The 15,199-nt window shown below is 36.4% G+C and overlaps 1 protein-coding gene across 4 annotated transcripts in view; it reads left to right on the top strand.

The window, feature by feature from the left end:
• Positions 1–15,199, top strand: part of KCNH7 (potassium voltage-gated channel subfamily H member 7) — a 551,616-nt gene that overhangs the window by 518,064 nt on the left and 18,353 nt on the right. For 3 of the 4 annotated variants that reach the window (XM_088829781.1, XM_088829780.1, XM_088829777.1), the window contains 3 exons: positions 3,935–4,187; positions 7,113–7,318; positions 9,101–9,197. In XM_088829781.1, coding sequence (XP_088685907.1) covers positions 3,935–4,187; positions 7,113–7,318; positions 9,101–9,197 — 556 coding nt within the window. The remainder of the gene's footprint in view (positions 1–3,934; positions 4,188–7,112; positions 7,319–9,100; positions 9,198–15,199) is intronic. The other variant, XM_088829779.1, reaches the window with a different exon arrangement.

The following is a 15,199-nucleotide window of genomic DNA, read 5'->3' as shown; positions in this document are numbered from 1 at the left end:
CTCAATAAAATGCCACTATTGGAATGCTAAATAAGAAAGTTCCAAGTCAGGTAGTTTAGCAGAGGAACCACCTGACCAGAAAAGGAAATCAGCTGGAAGCAAGAAAGGCAACATGGCTGGGACCAATGGAAAGGGTGCCTTGGATAAATATCCACTTAAACCCTACCCTTCCTTCCCACCCTTTCAATGTGCCTCTACCTCGGTTTCAATACAGCTCCCTCCCTTATAGCTCCCATTTTAAAATCCCTTTACTTAGGCATAACCCAGATTCCAATGCTGCTTACTTATTTAGGACTTCCAAATCTCTGGGCTAGGAAGAGAATCAATGAATAAACCTTAGCTTCTACTGAGTTCTATGTAATTGACTTAAGAAAATTAAGAAGGTCAGTTAAAGGCTAACATCATAGGAGGATTCCTTAATCTAGACAAGTCCTTAAATGCCAAGATCTGCAAATCCTACCCCCACCACATACAAACAAAGGCCTCTCCACAGAATTTTATAGTACCTCCTTTGTTGTTGTTTAGTCACTAAGTCATGTCCAGTTATTTTGTGATGGACTGTAGCCATGGACTGTAGCCCACCAGGCTCCTGTGGCCCTAGGATTTTCCAGGCAACAATACTGGCGTGGGCTGCCATTTCCTCCTTCAGGCAACCTTCCCAATCCAGTTATCAAACAAACTTCTGTCTCCTGCATTGGCAGGTGGATTCTTTAGGCCACTGAGCCGCCAGGGAAGCCCCATGGTACCTCCTACTAGAGTTATTTTCTCCAGTGATTGTCACTTCTACTAGGATGAGTGTTAGGAGCTGAAAACACATGACAAAGACACTTGAAAAGAGAAGATATTGAAAAACTTTCCCAAGTGCCCTTAAGGCTTCATTGGTGATTCCAAGAATATTGGAATTCCAAAAACATCTTTCTAAATTGATTTAGTAACTGACTACTTTCAAAAAAGATTTAAGACAGCTCACAGTGAAACCTGAGTGCAAAATTACAAGCCAAAATATTTAAAACAAGTCATAAAGAGGAAACAAAAGTTAGAGAGATGAAAGGAAAAATAATTAAAGCTCTCTTGAGGCAATGGAACACAAAATTTAGTGGTGAATTTCCTAGTCACCTAATGAGACCAACAAAAATGCATTGGGCACTGTATCTCTCAATTTCTAGCAAAGAGAATGTAACAGTTCTTTAGGAATAATAAATATGTGTGAAAAAAAAAAACCCACAGGAAAAGTCAGAAGTAAACTTTCTATTGAATGTCTACAATGCATGGGATGATTTACATTCATTATCACGTTTAATTGTGGGCACAGCCCTGTGAGGTAGATATTATTTTTACAGTAAAGGAAAATGAACCTCAAGAAAAGTAAATTGACTTGATAAAAGTCACAGCTAGTAAGGGATGGAACTAAAACTTCAACTCCTACCTATCTGATTCCATAGCTCATATCACACCCAGTAAGTGTATAACCCCTACCTCGATCTGATCGGCATCTCCAGCTCAAAGCACACATACACATACACACACACACGAACACACACACGAACACACATACACACACATGCGTACACACACAATTTTTTCTTCTATAACCAGGTTATACAGAAAATATACCTTAGAAACCTCAGGAAAAATACAAAGCTAGCAGCTGTAAGTTCAACACCCTCATTCTGACTAGTATAATGGAAGCAGTATCTCCCCTGGTGGTGGTCAGTGGCTTCAGTCGTGTCCGACTCTGCAACCCATGGACTGAAGCCTCCCAGACACCTCTGTCCATGGGATTCTCCAGGCTAGAATACTGGAGTGGGTTGCCATTTTCTTCTCCAGGGAATCTCCCTGACCCAGGGATTGAACCCACATCTCCAGAGTCTCCTGTATTGCAGGCAGATTCTTCACCGCTAAGCCACAGGGGAAGCTCAGTATCTCCACAATTTGTGTGAAATATAAAATGCCTTTATGTACCATATTATAGATAAATCCTAAGAGAAAAATAGGCATATCCAATTTGTTTCTTGGAATAATGTTCCTTATGTTTTTATTTGTATAAGGATACCTGAGAGTTATGCTGAGATCACAATAGTGGGCTTCAGCCAGGAAAAGTAAATCATATGCAAAGAAGCCAGTGAACTGGAGTCTGTTCTTATCATAGCAGAAGACAGTATCCAAACCTACTTATCTTTAGTCTAACATCACTTGCCAAAGCCAATGTGATTAGTTGAGACTGGTAGAAGGATCAGCAAACTAGAGGACTGCTTCCATGAGAGGAGCTGGGTTGCTTATAATCCCAGTAAAGAGTAGGATAAAGGTCTCCAACCTCAAAGACAGAAATGATAACAAAGTTATCATTCTGGAGAGATCTCTGGTCTAAGTAGGAAATGCTATAGGAGTCCAGTCACAGAGGTGAAGCCTGAAGGTTACAGTTAAGGGGAGAGTGCCCATTCTTTTGGAGCTGGGTAAGCAGTGTCTTGCAATTGGCACACAATATATTGGTAACTTATGACAAATTCGAGTGTTGCAAAGGCTCTTATTTTCTGTCAAAGAAACACAGATGGATTAAGTGACTTGCACAAGCATCAACCTGTGGCAAATTCATGACCAGAACACATAGTATGTGCTTTTCTTCTAAAACATTCTTGAGCTATTTCTGTGAGTGACTCTACGATGAAGGACGCAAGATGGGAAACAGTGGCTGTAGTGTTTCAGGTCTTTCAATGATTCTTTTGTATCATGTCACAGCCAGTCTGACCAATTGCATCACACAGTAGTCCTGCAGATGCAGGATCCTTGTGGCTGCTTTCATATATATGTTAACTAAAATATGATTTAATTTGAAGTTCTTCTATGGGGCACATGTATTAGAATTACAAACACAAATAATTTATTGTTACATTTAGCTATAGTGGACAGCAATAACAAGCTTGACCCAAAAAGGTCAGAAATGCTAAAATTACATTATCAGGCCTCCTCCCTCTACTCCAGAGAATATTTAAATGAATTTATTTTTACTGACAGAGGAAAGTCAACCTGAGAATTAAAATGTCTATATGCCACCCAAAATAGATAAGAAACATACAGAGAAGCAAGAGATGAGTACCTTTGACTCATTGTATACAGGACATTTCTTTTTTAATAACATAAAATTTTATTCACTTTAAAATGAGTAGCACTTGTCACAAGTTATTCTTTAATCTTTTTTACAAATTTTTATTTAGTCACTGAATAGGTTGTCAAGACAGTAGAGCTGTTAGAAGCTTTATGTATGCATCATAAATTCTGGCACAGTTTCCATTTCTGAAAACTGAACTGCACTTTTAAAGTACTTTTGCTGTTATCCTTTCCTTTCTCTATTTTCAGTACTTATCAAAATATTTAGTGTAAAATAATGTGCTTAGGAAATGTAAATACTCAGTGTATTGTTAACTAAGAGCCCTCTCTGGTATATGACATTTACAAATACCATGGCTATTTCAGGATCATTATTTATATTAATTATAACTGAGATGTATACCAGAGATAGCAGTCCAAATTGACTTGAGATTCCTTCAGAAGGTTGTCTTTATAGTTGTACCACCTTTCATTAATTATGTCTTATTAATTGTCACATTGCATTTTATCTGTGCATAGTATGGTGCTACATAACATAATGCAGGCAATGAGAAGCAGTGTGAAATGTTGTAGGCATTATATTTTAATGAGACAGCATTTGTGTTGAGTTTGAATGCCTGCAGTTAATTCAGAGCACACGTATTTGAGTTCAAATTCTGACATGTTTAGCAAACCAAATATTCATTAAGTTAGGTGAAGCAGAAGCATTGTAAGAACTCCTGTGTGACAATTACTACACCTGAAGTTCTGTGAACGAGAAGTATACTTTATTTCAGTGGAGGTCCTCCGCGTGCTGGTAGTATGAAACTCTTTCTCTGTTTTTCTTCAGGTCCTAAAGGGTTTCCCAGAATGTTTACAAGCTGACATTTGTCTACATCTCAACCAGACTTTGCTGCAAAACTGCAAAGCCTTTCGGGGGGCAAGTAAAGGTTGCCTTAGAGCTTTGGCAATGAAGTTCAAGACCACCCATGCACCTCCAGGAGACACCCTGGTTCACTGTGGGGACGTCCTCACTGCGCTTTATTTCTTATCCAGAGGCTCCATTGAAATCCTCAAAGATGACATTGTGGTAGCTATTCTGGGTGAGTGTTTTAAAATTGGATAGTCACAAATTCAGCTTTTAGCCAGTGTAGTGCTTAGTAGTTTAAAATGACAGAAGACAGGACTTTCCTATTTATTTATGAGTACTGTTTAAGACTGATGAATAATTTTAAAGCTGTACTTAAAATGCAATTCAAATCAAATTAACCTTGCAGAAAATACATTTTCTTGACTCTCTCACTTGTTCTCTGGTGTGTAAATGCTTCCATTCTTGGCAGCCACTTAAGCCTTTGAGGCCAAATATATGAAAATAGCATTTTCCTTTTCGTGTTACAGGATCGTGGATTCATGCTGAGTCCTTATCACCTTAAATAAAATGTATATGTAGTAAGCATACTTGCTAGCATGTGCCAGTGCCTCTGATGAACTGGGTTTGTATGTTGATGAATTCATCTATTTGCTGTACACTTTACTACTGTGTCCCATCAAACAGAATTATATGAGTCCTTACCTAGGTTATCAGTAATATAGGGCTATAAACAACACACAGGGATCAAGGTGTTGAGGAGATCAAATTTCATGTTAAACTGGTTTGGGTGCAAAAGAAAGTCCATCTTTCCAATCTACTTCTTCAAAAATAAATTTAGTCAGTGTGAACTGGTAGGATTTCTTTGAAATATTAGAACAATGGGAAAGCACAAGGGAGCAGAGAGACATGAGATCAGTTTTTGTTCTCTCCTATCCCCTAGCCAGTAAGTTTAAGGCTCTGTCTCCCTGGGAACACCCACTCCTAATGTTTGGGAACATGTGCACTCATTTTTTCCCCATGGATTAAATCTGCTTCTATTTAAATAAAAAGCACATAATTCAATGATTCCCTTTTACTTGACTCTTAACGTTAACATCCAAAGGACAAGGATATTGTCTGTTTTCTTCACTATTATATAGAATCAGTGGGCATAACACAGAACCCAATACATGAATGAAGATGTTTGAGAGATTTATATATCTTGAAAATTATATTATGGCGAGAAGTTTTTAAAAAAATTTTTCAAACTTGATCAGAGGTACAATTTGGTTTATAATCCAATAAGCAGACCAAAAATAAAAATATATTTTAAATCACTTAGCAGCTACAGAGTAAAGTGAGATTTTCACTTGATTTGGCCTTGACAGTTCTAGTCTGTTGCCAGGGAAGAAGTATGCATCATTGCATTCCTGATCTTCAAATCAACCAGCCTTAACTTCTACAGGAAGATAACAAGCTGTCTTGCTTTATAAAATAGTAATTTTAGAATGTAGTTAAGCTGTACATGGTGACTGGCTCACTCTTTGCTCACTTACAATCATGTAAAATACAAATACAAAGCTCATGCTGAATTTAGTTCAGAGCTTTTCTCTGATAATATCAGTACTAACGTATCAAAACTATAAAGAATTTCAAGAGATTCTCCTTTCCTGTTTCCATTTCCATGTAAATCTGCACTTAAAAGTCTCAGAAATTATGATTTCTCATTCATTTTTTAAAAGCTAAATATTTATTTAAATGAAATTTAAAGTATTCTCTCCAACATCAATTTTTCTTATAAATATAGGCATCTGATTTCTCCCCATTACATTCACATTTAAAATAAGAACATCACAGAGTTTTTCTTTTACCTTGATTTATTTGTTTAAAAGTCTTTGGTAGTTTCCATAGTTTGGTATATACAAACGTGTTTACCAAAAAAGATAAGTAACAGATCCACTGAGGTTTTTCTAAACCTGGAAAGTAGCTTTAGGATATAGGTATATATGTAAGAAGGTACATTTTATACTGCCATCCACTACCTTTAAAAGTTACATAATCAATACTCCATCAGTAGTGACTGCACATGTATTTCATAGGTACAATTTTTAAGTATCTTGACTTCAGAGACAGAAAGATCTAAGTGCCCATGACATTCAGGGAAAATAATGGGAGGAGATGATATATATCAAGTGTGTAAAGATTTTAACTGGAGTCAGAATGCATGGGATGTAGTTATGGCTGCTCTCTCTCTACCTTTATTTCACCCAACTAAGAAGGTGACCTTGATTTAATCCGTTTACACTCTTTAATCCTCTTTCATTTTCATAACATTTGGATAATAATTAGTAATTTTTTCATTAGGTTATTTTGGGGATCAAGTGAGATAATGCACTTAAGCATTTGATACAGAGCCTGACACCTACTTAGTCTTCAATAAGCATTTGTTGTTACTGTCATTATCATCCTCATAGTTGAAGGAGACCTAGGAAAGAAGTGACATGTGGCTAGGCAGAGGGGATGAGGAGGGCCCATCAGAAACCAGACACTGAAATAACCCCAGGCTTGGCAAAAAAGCAGGACGGATACACTTTTGGAATAAAGGCCATATAGTTTAAAAGCATGACTGTATTTGTTGAGAAAATATAACTAGATTTATTATTAAAGGCAATTCCAAAAGTAGTTACTAAAGGAAACTGGGTATATTCAAATTGTACCCCTAGTCCTCTAAGTTAAAAGAGATCTTCCATAACCCCATGCTTGGCATCACCTCCCGAGACCATACTGAGATAGAAAGTTTGTGACTCACCACAGCCTTTTCCTTATTCCTAGAGTGACAGAATTAGACCACACTAGACTCTTGACAAAAACATAGCAGAGCAAAGACATGCTTGCTGCATTCCAGATGCTTAGCCAAAGAATCAAAGCTAGGAAATAACGGGGATTATACCAGGACCAATGATCTAAAAGGTAAAATTCTGGTCAGCAAACAAATACGACTGGGTCAGTCAGTACGTGGAACTAGGATTGTGGCGCCCAAGTGTCTGTTGGCTGTCAGGTCTTACATGTGAAATTTTTGGTTTAGGGACAGGTCAGTGGTCCCCTTCAACTTTTAGAAGTAAAACATTAAGTTCAGATTTCTTTCACTTTTTTTTTTTTCTCCTTTTTGATCTTTTAGGAAAAAATGATATATTTGGAGAAATGGTCCATCTTTATGCCAAACCTGGAAAATCGAACGCAGATGTAAGAGCACTCACATACTGTGACTTGCATAAGATTCAGAGAGAAGACTTGCTAGAGGTTTTGGACATGTATCCCGAGTTTTCTGATCACTTTCTCACAAACCTAGAGTTGACTTTCAACCTGAGGCATGAGAGTGCAAAGGTATATGTTACCTGCTCATTTTTGGACTTTGACTTTTTATTTTATCCTTAGATTGCCCAAAGACCTCTGAAAGATCAAGTGAAGTAGTGTAAACAGTTAAACAATTGTGAAAATTTGAAAGGAAAAGCCAACTTAATATTAGAATTTCTCAATTATAAAGAAGGAATTAGGTCTAATTGCACTCAAGTACGTTGAATAACTTTAGTAGCTCAATTCAATTTGACCTTTTAGGAACTTTTAGGTGATATACTTGATCTATAATAGCCTTTTTTTTATATTAAATGTGACACTTATTTGTTATAAATGTTGATTCTAGGCTATTGAAAATCACCTAAAAAGAGTTTATCTTATTTAGAGGTTAAAAGATTCTCTCAGATACTATTTACACTGTATATTGGTTAGCAGTATCTTTTCAATAATCATAAAGAAGTTAAATTCTTAAAGTTTAGGTATATATTTAACACAATTTCTAAATTGTAGAAGTATAAATTAATCAGGCCTATACCTAAGTCAAAATTATTGATGCAGAATGAATAACATATACTCTAGTAGAAATAGTATCTTAAATAATGTTGCATGTGATTTAACACAGGATCAATTTCTAGAGTGTAGCCCTTAAGGCCCTCACTCACCCTCCTCCACCATGAAAATGTGTCCTTATCACCTACAAGTATTCTAAGAATAGAGTTTATGTTGCAGCCCACAATTTATTACTAGGTTATTCTCTATCTCCTCCCCCTCCCCACCAAACTCATAATCCTAACTCCAACTCTAAATACATTTTTTGCCAGAAATCAAATGTTTTGACACTTGCAAGTGTATTTTAATGTTAACTAATAAAGTCTCTGGAAAGTAAGATTCTCAAGTCAATAGTTATGTAAGACATGGTAGTTTTCATTTTCCCTGGAGTTATAGTCATTCCCAGGAAACTGTGAGAGACTTAAAGAATTTAAGGTCACCAGAGTACCATTTGATAACCCAAAGCACCAGCTCAGATAATTACTTCTTTACAAAATGCTGAAAGTTGAAAAATCAGGTGGTAAGAGGTTCAAGTTACCAAGAGTACATGCTTTTTATAATGATTTTAATTCAGAATTTTATCAAGTTGCAGTTTAATATCACTGACCTCATTCTTATTTTGCTTCAAAAAACAAGAATCTACCTCAGATAACTTGTTTGTAAAAATTTTAGGCAGCAACCAAATAAACTAAACAGAAGCTTCCATCTGTTTTATTTATTTGGAAACCTTCAGTTTTGTTTACGAGACAGGGAGGAAGGAAGAATGGGGAACAAAATAGAGTTCAGAGCATAGTGTTTATTGAATTCGACCTTGTATTTATTGTTGTGAAATTTAACCTTGCAATATTTACCATGTAATTTAAACATCATAGCTAATTATAATTAGCTTACACATTTTTTCCTGCAATGATACAGATTTTTCCATTTTTAAAATTATTGCTATTTTTATTTTAACTTTTCCAAGTTATATAAAATATATTACACAGGAAGGAATATATGTTGTCTGCAAGTGCTTACATCATCCCCAAACATTTCTGATAAATAACTTCTACAACTATGATTTCCCTGGTTAAACTACTAGAATTATTCTCTATTTTATAATTTAGAGAAAATCATTACGCAAAGTGTTGTAGTTAGTTGCCTGCAATTTATTAATTAATTCTTAAAGTGCTTGAAATGATATGAAATAGTAGAGTTTACTGATGATACACTGTTTTCAAACTGAATAATCTTCCACTTTATCTTCATGTTCCATTAACAAAGGCTGATCTCTTACTACGATCACAGTCCATGAATGATTCTGAAGCAGACAACTGTAAACTGCGAAGGAGACTATCATTTGATAGTGAAGGAGACAAAGGTAATTCATTCTTTTCTAAAGTTTAAATGTGGAGCATGTGAATATTAGTCCTGCTTATTTAAATGCTCCTTGTACTTCTTATGTCAAGGGTAAACGTAATTCAGATTTTAGGAAAGCAAATCCTATGCTTTTTTCAGTAGCTAATGATGTGGTTTCTGATAGACAGCTCTCAACAGTGTTTCTCAAGACCCGATCCTAGGCCCTTTTCTTCTCTTCTTATTCTATATAATACTCTTCCGCTAAGTGATTTCATTTATACCCATAGTTTAATTATATTTTTGCATACATGTGTGTGATAGGTTGATTCAGTTGTGTTTGCTTCTTTGCGATCGTATAGACTGTAAGTTGCTCTGTCCATGGGATTCTCCAGACAAAAATACTGGAATGGATTGCCATGCCCTCCTCCAGGGATGGAACCCTCCTCCTTCCCAACCCAGGGATCGAACTCGCGTCTCCTGCATTGTCTCCTGCATTGTCAGGCAGGTTCTTTACCACTAGTGCCAGCTAGGAAGCCCTGTTCTATTTTCACGTAGGAGATGTGCATGAAAGTGAAAGTGCCAAAGTGTTAGGTGATTCAGTTATGTCCGACTCTTTGTGACTTCATGGACTGAAGCCACCAGGCTCCTCTGTCCATGGGATTCTCCAGACAAGAATACTGGAGTGGGAAACTATTCCTTTCTTCAGGGGATCTTCCTGACCCAGGAATCGAACCCAGGTCTCCTGCAGGTCTCTCAGACGGCAGATTCTTTACCATCTGAGCTACCACAGAAGCTCCAGAGAAGTACATATTCACATCTTAATACCAGAATATCTAGGGACTTCCCTGGTGGCACTAGTGGTAAAGAATCTACCTGTCAATGCAGGTAGACGTAAGAGATGTGTGTTCGATCCCTGGGGAGAGAAGATGTCCTGGAAGAGGGCATGGCAACCGATTCTGGTATTCTTGTCTGGAGAATCCCATGGACAGAGGAGCCTGGCAGGCTGCAGTACATAGGGTTGCATAGAGTCGGACACAACTGAAGCAACTTAGCATGCACATACCAGAACATCTGAACTTCAGCCTCCTGTATCCAAATGCCTGTTAAACCATCTACATGAAATTGCAACAGCAACTCAAACTCGGTACTTCTTAAATTGAAATCATTAGTTCCCCTGGAAACCTCTCTCTCCATCAGCTGCCATGTCTCTAAATGGCACCACCATTCAACACATTGCACAGAGATATTCTCTCTAGGAACCAATTTTCTCTCAACCTCTCCATCAGCCTTGGCAACAAGTCTTGCTATTAGTACCTCCAACACAGCAGTTTAGTCTTCAGACTAGGTCTTTTCTGGTTCACTCTTCTCCATCTTCATAACCACAACTCTGGGTCAGTGAAACATATTTCAACTCACCTTGCCAACTTGCCCCTGTTTCATCTATTGTTCACAGTGGACCACTGGTAATTTTTTTTTCTAAATCCAATTTGGTTTATGCCACTTATATATTTAAAGTCCTCTAAGGACTTCCCATTCCCTAAATTCTTCATAGGGTGAGTCTGTGCCAACCTTTTCAGTCTTATCTCATACCATCCTTCCTTTACTAGCTCCTCTCTTCTGAAACATTTATTCCAGCTGCACTTCCATACGATTTGCATCATTATTTAATCAATGATGTCTGCCTGTAGATCATAAACCTCATGGGAAGTATTTGGTCACCTAAAGCTTCAGTGCTTGCCTCAGCAGGTGTTCAACAAATATTTGTTGAAAGAATGAATGAATGAGCTAGCATTTGAGCATCTTCCATGTGATTCTTTTCCTCCTTTTGCCTTTTTAATCAAAGTTCTTTTCTTTGTCCTCTTTCCTCTGAATTCTTTCCCAAGGGGAGCTTGTCTCTTAGCTTTAACTTGTTCTATATTCCAAGTGAGCTCAGCTGTCCTTTCTTTCTGCCCATGTACATCACTTTTGTGTTCTTGATTATATCCTTTCCTTAGTCAGAATTTACCTCCCTGTCCTCAAACACATATATGTGTACACATACAAACAAAACTATACCACACCACTTTTTAATCAATTAAATTACTTTTTTCAAGGTTAAACTTCAGTGATATCCAATGTGAACTCTTTCATGATTTTCTCAAAAATACAAGTTTTCTTTTTTTTTTAATTCCTAAGACACTTCCCTCTTGTTATCTTGTTATACAGATGGTTCTTGACTTACGATGGTTTAACTTGTAATTTTTTGACTTTACAGTAGTGCAAAACAAAACACATTTAGTAGAAACTATATTTCAAATTTTGAATTTTGATCTTTTCCCAGCTAGTGATATCCCATAATGTAATTTCTTGTGATGCTGGACATTGAGAGCTCTCAGTCAGCCACATGATCACAAGGGAAACAGCCCATATAGTTACAACCATTTTGTTTTTTACTTTCAATGCAGTATTCAATAAATTACATGAGATACTCAACAATTTATTGTAGAATAGGCTTTTGTTAAAGATTTTGCCCAATATAGCATAATGTAAATGTTCTGAGCATGTTTAGACTGGGTTAAACTATCATGTTCAGTAGATTAAATGTCTTTTCAACTTATAATGGGTTTATTGTACTGTAACTGCATAGTAACTCAAGGAAGATCTTTACTTTTAAAATATGCCCTGTGCAGTGGTTATTGGTATATTTGTGTTTTTTTCTCTATCAAATAGTAGGCTCCTTTAGCAAAGCATGGTGAATAAATATCTATTGAATTGCGGTAATTGTTGAATCCTCTGGCTGATTGCAGAACAATAAACCACTCACAGCTAGGTGATAATTTATTTCTGCAATGTCCTTAATTATTCTCCTGGTGACTTTTTCTAAAACCAGAACCATAACAGCCAAGCTGTTCTGTCGACTTAATCTAAATCCCTTATCCTGAAGTTAATCTCATATTTTGATCTCACTAAAAATAAAACACTGCTTAACAATACTGTCTATATAATAATGTCACCCATACAGTTGAAGATTTATTAAATCTCCTTTCAATCTTGTTTAGTTTCCTCATTCTCAAGCTAAATAATCTGTCTTTATATCCAGATAAGGCCCTAAAAGCATGTCACAGTTTATATTGTGCTAATGCTACTAGACATTTCTACTGATTCTGAAGACTTTTCCTTTAATCTCAGGCTTAGTCTATAAGACCCATTTTATATAAAATGTTGATGATAAGGCATTTGCCTGCCTGTAACTTTTTGAAGTTTCCTGGTATAGCAGTGAGTAAGTCAATATGAAAACACAATTAACTCCCGTCTAAACTGTAACTCAGTTGGTAAAGAATCTGCCTGCAATGCAGAAGACCCACCCAGGTTCAGTTCCTGGGTCAGGAAGATCCCCTGGAGAAGGAAATGGCAACCCACTCCAATATTCTTGCCTGGAGAATCCCAGGGACAGGGGAGCCTGATGGGCTGCCGTCTATGGGGTCGCACAGAGTCGGACACGACTGAAGCGTCTTAGCAGCAGCAGCAGTTTACTGCTCAGTTGAAACAATACCTTGAGAGCATATATCCAAGAGTGCTGACGACTGTGAATTAATCAGCAGAGGCATCAAGAACCAGAGGGAAGAACACGTGGTTGGCCATTGGTGACAGACACGGTGAACCTTACAATTACTGCCCACAACCTACCCAGCAAAACACTGGAACTTTTCAGGTTTCAGTTCCCACTTATACCTCCCTCCCACCGTGTCTGCCATGTGGTGCTAAGGAGTTTGCATTCAAAAAGAAATATTAAAAATGAAAAGATATCTATATAAACTTTGAAGGTTGATTTGAACTAAATAGAAGCTTAACATATCGGACCTCTTCTCTCCTGAAATACATTTGTAGGTGAAAGTGGTTTGTACCTCATAGGCTGTGCACTTCTGAGGAAATAAACTCGGTTCTTGAATAGAAAGAATTGTCAGTTCAAGTCCAAGTTTGAGGACACTTTGTTTTTTTGTTTTTTTTTTTGGAGGATATTTTCAAGAAGTTCTCTTTCCTTCGTGAAGTTCTGACATAGAGGTACCCAGGACCTTCCCAACCTGACTGTGGTTATTATAGGGCGAGGTGTTACAGTTTCTGAGATGAAAGGAGAATGTTACTGTTACAGACTGAATAAAAGTGTATCTTCAATGACTTCCTTAGTGATCACAAGCATTGAAAAGATAGTTGGACAGAACAGAAAGAAATGAGCTATAACCATTTAGAACATGTTGAAAATAGTCTAAGTACTCTCCAAAGTTGGATTGTACTTACTTCAGAGTGTGCCGGTATAGTCTATTGAACGTGAGAATATTTCTTTTAAAATTTTATGTTGCAAAATTTTTAGGAATTTTATGTTGCCGCATGGTGTGGCCAAAAAATAATAATAAATAAAATAAAATGTTACACTGTGTATATTTTATAATACTCATAAATTTTACAACAATAGCATGTATAATGGCCCATGAGATACATACACACAAACATATATATATATTTTTACTCATAGCTCTTTTGTGACTGAATATTTAGAATATTCTGCTCAGCTTTTTCTAAGAACAGAAAATGCAATATCAAAGTAGCTGCTGCTTCTGCTGCTGCTGCTGCTGCTAAGTCACTTCAGTCGTGTCCGACTCTGTGTGACTCCACAGACGGAAGACCACCAGGCTCCCCCCGTCCCTGGGATTCTCCAGGCAAGAACACTGGAGTGGGTTGCCATTTCCTTCTCCAATCAAAGTAGCTATTAAACACTAAAAGCTAATTTAAGGAGTCAGTTACCCTTTGAGAGATACTAATTCAATGAGAGCATCAATTAATAGGCTCACCCCCAAAAAAGAAAATTGAACTGTGTTAAATGTTCAGCATCCTCTTTACATTGAATTTAGATGGTTGTCACACGTCATTAAAAAAGAACCCATTTTAAGAGATTTATATATTCTAAGAGCAATTTTCTTACTTTCCCACTCATGTGTTTTTTATTAAATTCTATGTATATTCAACTGGAAAAATCTAATGTTCCAGAAAATAAGTATGGAAGGAGGTCTTTAACTCATATACCTATGTTTCAAAGAATAGCAATAAACATTGTCTTTTTCTAATATTAGTTTAGTGATTTCGCATTGTCATACAAAAGTCAGTAAAGTCTAGCAAGTGTTTCTCCAAAATAACTTCTATGAAAGTTATTGAAGTTAAGAACAAATATATACATTGTTAAACTTGTTTTTATAAAATAGGAATGGGTCAAATTCTAATTTTATGAAGTTAATCCTTTAAAAATATTGCTATTATAATCTGGCACCTCTTAGGAACATCTTCTTCAATAATAAAGAATGATTAGTTTTTGTTATCTATTTCAGTAATATATAAATATATCTTTATTTATATTTTTAAGATAGACTTTTATCTGTATTTATGTAGAAAAGTGATGCTAATCTGTTTTCAACTTTCTTTGATGATAAAGAGGAACTAAAGTACTTGAAATCAAATGAAGACATTTATTTTAGATTCCAGTGTTCCAATGCAATAAAATTTTTAATGCACTTGACTGGAAAATGCTCAACTTATCTCAAAATTCTTACCAGTGGGAAATCTTAAATGATGAGAGAGCACATTAAATGCTGCTCTTTTACCTAAAGTTGGGTCCACCTGTTAGGTTGGGTCTGACAAATAAAAATGATAAATAAGTTGAGAGAAAAACTCCATAAATGTTGGAGAGAGCACAGGCATTTGTTCCCAGATTGTTTGAAATGTAAAGATTTTCTATAATCATTCTTAAGATGGATGGGTCAACCTCTCCATCCGGACATTCACTCTACATTCTTCAACCCATCCAGAACCCAGAGAGACACCCACAAGACAATTCATAAATGTTTTAGAATTGTATCCTGTGAGAAGGGCGCAGGGGAGATAGACTGTCAACATACAGTAACAAGGTTTTGGGGGGTTTTTTTAGAGTTTTCAGTCATCTAACTCAGAAAAATTCCAAGCTTAGTACAGTGATTATAACAGGAATGATTATACAAT

Source organism: Moschus berezovskii, chromosome 2 (genome assembly GCF_049115385.1).
Source record: "Moschus berezovskii isolate FMDL1 chromosome 2, NW_MosBer_1.0, whole genome shotgun sequence".
NCBI lineage: Eukaryota > Metazoa > Chordata > Mammalia > Artiodactyla > Moschidae > Moschus > Moschus berezovskii.
This window is presented reverse-complemented; position numbering and strand designations above follow the sequence as displayed.